Source organism: Egretta garzetta, unplaced genomic scaffold (genome assembly GCF_000687185.1).
Source record: "Egretta garzetta isolate BGI_Z169 unplaced genomic scaffold, ASM68718v1 scaffold582, whole genome shotgun sequence".
Lineage (NCBI taxonomy): Eukaryota > Metazoa > Chordata > Aves > Pelecaniformes > Ardeidae > Egretta > Egretta garzetta.
In genome coordinates this window covers 72,330-76,799 of record NW_009258956.1, presented here as the reverse complement: position 1 = coordinate 76,799, position 4,470 = coordinate 72,330, and the positions used below count along the sequence as shown (strand labels likewise).

The window sequence follows — 4,470 nt, the reverse complement described above, 5'->3', positions numbered from 1 at the left end:
GGCGAGGGGAGGCTGGGGAAAGCAGGACCAGCCTCTTCTTCCTCCCCCCCTCAGCCCCAGGGTGCAGGTTCCTCTGCCCCAGGCAGGGGCCAGGGCACAGCCGTCACCCTGTGCTATGGGTGGAGGGGACCACAGCCCCCCTCTCTGCCTCCGAACCCCCAGCCACACCACAATGGATGTTCAGGGATTGTTTATTTAAAAGAGCGGGAGGTAACCAACACGGGGCTGGAGAAGAACAAGGCAAATGAAACAAGCTTAAAAAAAAAAAAAAAAACCAAAAACCAAAATAAACCCAACCCACACAAATGAGGCCACAGACAAACATCACACTGCAAGGAGCGTTTCCAGGGACGGGGCTCCCTGGGTCACATCCCAGCCCCCAGCCCCACGGGTGGCACCCGTGCAGGGCCAGGCTGCCCGGCCCCGTGGGGAGCTGGCCACCCTGGTGGCATTCCCGCTCTGGGGCGCAGGCACAAGTCTCCGGGGGAGCTGGGAGGGGGCACAAGATCCAATGCTCCACCCTGCACAAGTGACTTTGGAGCCCAAAAGCCACCTTTCTCCTCCTCCTCCTCCTTAGTCGCCACCCATGCCCCCACGGCGGGGAGAAGGCTCTGCTGGTCACGGGACACGCACCGCCAAGGCCACTGAACTCAGAAGAAATCATGGAAACAGTGAAAAGTGTTTGCGTGGAAAGGGCTGGGGAAACAGCCCCTGGCTGGCAGCGAGTCCTGTTGAGACAGCCCCAGAGGTCAGCCGGCACCACCGCACCCTCTCCCTCCCACTTCCCTCCCCAAGTGCCTTAAAATTCCTGTAAGCGATGAATCCCACAGCAGCAGGACCAGCTGCCCACAGCACAGCTCAGCCCTGCCGGACCCGGCAGCTGCACGGCACCGTGGCGAGGTTAAAGAGTTCCTCTTGGTAAGCGCCAAAGGAAATTGTATTTCCTTCCCAGCAAGCTTCCCATCAATCCAGCAGCTCAGTAGTACCTGGGAGCGATGGAGGGAGAAGGGGCACAGGAGACTTCAGCCCCGGGGGAAGGCTGCGAGGGACAAGCAGCCACGTTTCCCCACGAGGGGTAGGAGGAGAGGGGAGGCCGCAGCACCCTGGGAGCAGCCCCCGCTCGCCCAGCTCAGCCCCACGCTCCGCAGGCAGCAGCACAGAGATTGTAGGGAGGTGGGAACAGTGGAGGGGAAACGGCAGGGGATATCCCGGGGACCAGCCACAGCCAGCAGACATGTTCCCAGGATAGTTCAGCATTTACTGTCACACCCATCCAGCTGGGGGACATTTGGGGACAAGGCTGCGGCCACCACAGCTGCAAGGCCAGGGGTAGCAGCTGGCGCGATCCGCTCCCAGCTGCGGGACACGGGGCAGGAACTTGGTCCGCACGAGAGGTGAGGGCCTGGGTAACCATTTCCAGACTGCAGCAGCTGGAGACGGGGAACACGTGGATTTACAGGCGCGCAGGCAGACAAGGGCTCGCGCAGGGCAGGACGAGCGTTTCAAAGGTCACTTTGTGGTACGGAGCTCCGGGGAGGTTTGGCCCAGCAGGATGAGGAGCTAGCGATGGGCAAGGCGGAGTCTGCAAACAGGGCACGCAGCTACGGCTCAGGAAGGTCACCACGAGGGAAGCGATGCCACAGCGTGACCTCCCCTTCCCGCAAGGCACTAACCTTCCCAGAAACACCACAGCTGGGAAAACCACCCTTCCCAAAACCACTGCGAGAGGAAGGTGGCAGCCCCGGGGGGATCTCCCCGCTCCTTGTAAACAGCTCCTAGCTCGGAGTCAGGCCAGCAGCACCCCAGAAGACATCACAACCCGCCTCCAGGATTCCTTTAGTGTTAAATCAGGAGCGGGACGTTGCATCATGGGATGCTGCCAGCAACCAGTAGCAATCCTCAAATGAAAAAAACCCTGAAATCAGAACCAGCAAAGCGTTCCTCAAGCCCAGAGAGAGGCCGTCCCTGCCCAGAACCCCCCCGTCAGGATCCCTGCCTGCTCTGGCAAAAAGTCGTCACCATCACACCCCAACAGAAGAGTCTCAACGAAGCTGCTGGAGGAGGGGACAGCCAACTCCGCCTGGCCGGTGGGGTCAGGGCAAGGATGTAGCAGAGGTGGGGAAGGAGTCCCGGGCCCCTCCACCCCACGCGCCGTACCACCAGTGCGGGGCAGCAGTCCGCAGGGGAGACAGGAGACCTTAATTCCGCAAGGCAGCCAACCTGGAAGGGAGAGCACGAGAAGAAACCAACGTGAGCGCAGCAGGAAACAGCCGTGACTCAGGACCCCTTCAGCCAGCGCATGCAGGGAACGCCTCTGCCCAGAAAACCCCCTCCTGCGGTGGAGGTGCAAGAAACCCTGCCCTGGAGCACACAGCCCCGGCTGCCTGGGGCAGCGTGGAGCGTTTGTCATCAACGCAGGCGAGGTACTGCGGGAGAAGGGGTTCCTGGCTTCTCTTCCCAGTGCCTCGCCACTGCAGCCTGCCTGGTCTCCTCACAGGGCTGTCCCCAGCTCGCAGGGCAGCACAGCGCAGCCAGGGGACCGTCCCCACATGGACCCTGGTGGCGGCTGCGTGGGGAGGGCCCGGGGAGAGGGAGCTCATCATCTTCTCCTGGGGCAGTTCCAGGGAGACAGCCTGTTCCCAAAGCTGTTTGAAGGTCAGCGCCAAGCGTTCCCAGAGCAGCAGCAGCTGCGTGAGGGCGAGCAGGGGGAGACCGTTCCGCACCCTGGAGAGGAGAGCTCGCTGCTGAGTGCCAGAAGCCACCCCCAGGCCCGAAGTGGCCCAAACGGTCACCTCACCTGCCTCACGCAGGGTACCATAGGGACTGCCGAGTTCTGGCTTGCCTGGGCACGAGAGAGGGGGCTCAGCACCCACTCGGCCAGCCACGATGGGCTAACTCATTCCCTTCATACAGGTGAGGGATCCCCAGGAAGGAGTCAAAATGCCTTGACACAAGGCAAAGGACCCAGGATAGAACAAACCTCCGCGAGAGCTGGTCTTCCTGGGTGCGGACTGAGCTCTCCCCCACTGCCGAAGCCCCCTCGGGGAGCTGGTTGAGCTGGTCCATGATCTCCAGGCCATTCTCCTCGGCGATCTGGACGATGAGGCTGTCCACCTGCTCCTGCGGGGTGGTCAGCGTGGTGGCGGAGCTCATGGAGTCCTCCATGACCTGCAACAGATACAGCCCCGTCACCCTGCCCCACAGGCAAAGCCACTCAGCCCAGCTCAGCTTCTTCCCCCAAAGAACCGTCCGCAGCTCCTGCATCACCACCAACCCCCTCAGCCAGCACGGCACCAAGCCTGACAGCAGGGCTACAGGGGAGGGGTGCAGGGCCCTGCTGTGCCTCAGAACCCCCCTGAATAACAGCTAGCTACGACACAGAGACAGCCACCTCCCTCTTCTCCCCCTCTGCCACGTTTGCCTCTTTGCACATCAAACCCCTTCCCCATCAGGAAGCAGAGAGGCATCTTCCCCAGCATGTCTCGTATCCCTCAAAGGCAAAGAACAGGACTGTATGAATGGTGCGGGGGGTTCCCACACTGGAGGCTGGAGTCAGCACTGCTGCGGGAGGCTGAGTTACAGCTGGGAGCCAGCTCTCTCCCAGGAGGCAGTTCTCAGCCCTCCTGCACCCCTCAGAGGCCACTGGCACTTACCGATGTATGAACATCCAAATTCTGAACCTGCTGCTCGAATTTATCCATCACCGCAGACACCTTCTGCAGGTCCATGGAGCTCAGAGCCTTGTCCAAGGCCTTGGTCACCTGGGCCATGTTTTTCGTCACCTGCAAGAGGAGATTGCTTCACAGATGCTCCCCAAACACAAGGGACGTCACTGCTGAGAGCAAAACCCAGGCCAGCAAGAAAGAAGCCAGCAGTTCTGAGGCTCATGACAGCACTACGAGGCAGGACAGGCTCTGCCCACTCCCCAGGCGCTGCGGCCGGCTCTCTGTGGGTTCAGCCTGGCTGCAGGTTTCTCCAGCCATGGGCAGTCCCTAAAGAGCCCGGGCAGCGCTCCCAGCACTGCAGCTCCCAGCCCACCACCCTCGCATGCACCACAAGGCTCCAGGCCCCCCCCCCCCCCCCCCAGCCACAAGTTAAGGATTTAATCTGAGCCCCTGTTCAGCTGGGCTCAGCACAGGCTGCTCCAGAGCAAGGGGGTCCGAGCTAACTGGGTGGGATCCTTTCGGGGACAGGGAAGTCCAAGGTGGTTCGAGGCAGCAAGAGGGGAAGGGCAAACGTTTGCTCTCTGCAAGGCACAGGCCGCTCTCACAGAATCATAGCATTGTTTGGGTTGGAAAAGCCCTTTAGGATCCCCAAGCCCAACTGTTCCCCTACCCCTGCCATCCCACCCCCAAACCCCGTCCCTCAGCACCGCTTCTGCCCAGCTGTTAAATCCCCCCAGGGCTGGGGACTCGACCCCTTCCCTGGGCAGCCCCTTCCAGCCCCTGACAGCCCCAAGGGGAAGGAATT

The 4,470-nt window shown here is 61.5% G+C and overlaps 1 protein-coding gene across 1 annotated transcript in view; it reads right to left on the bottom strand.

The window, feature by feature from the left end:
- Positions 1-206: 206 nt before the first annotated feature.
- CHMP1A (charged multivesicular body protein 1A) overlaps positions 207-4,470 on the bottom strand; it is a gene marked incomplete at its 5' end in the record, with an annotated part of 5,842 nt that continues 1,578 nt past the window's right edge. The window contains 3 exons of the mRNA XM_035890173.1: positions 207-2,220; positions 2,981-3,168; positions 3,654-3,782. Of these exons, the coding sequence (XP_035746066.1) occupies positions 2,199-2,220; positions 2,981-3,168; positions 3,654-3,782 (339 nt within the window). The remainder of the gene's footprint in view (positions 2,221-2,980; positions 3,169-3,653; positions 3,783-4,470) is intronic.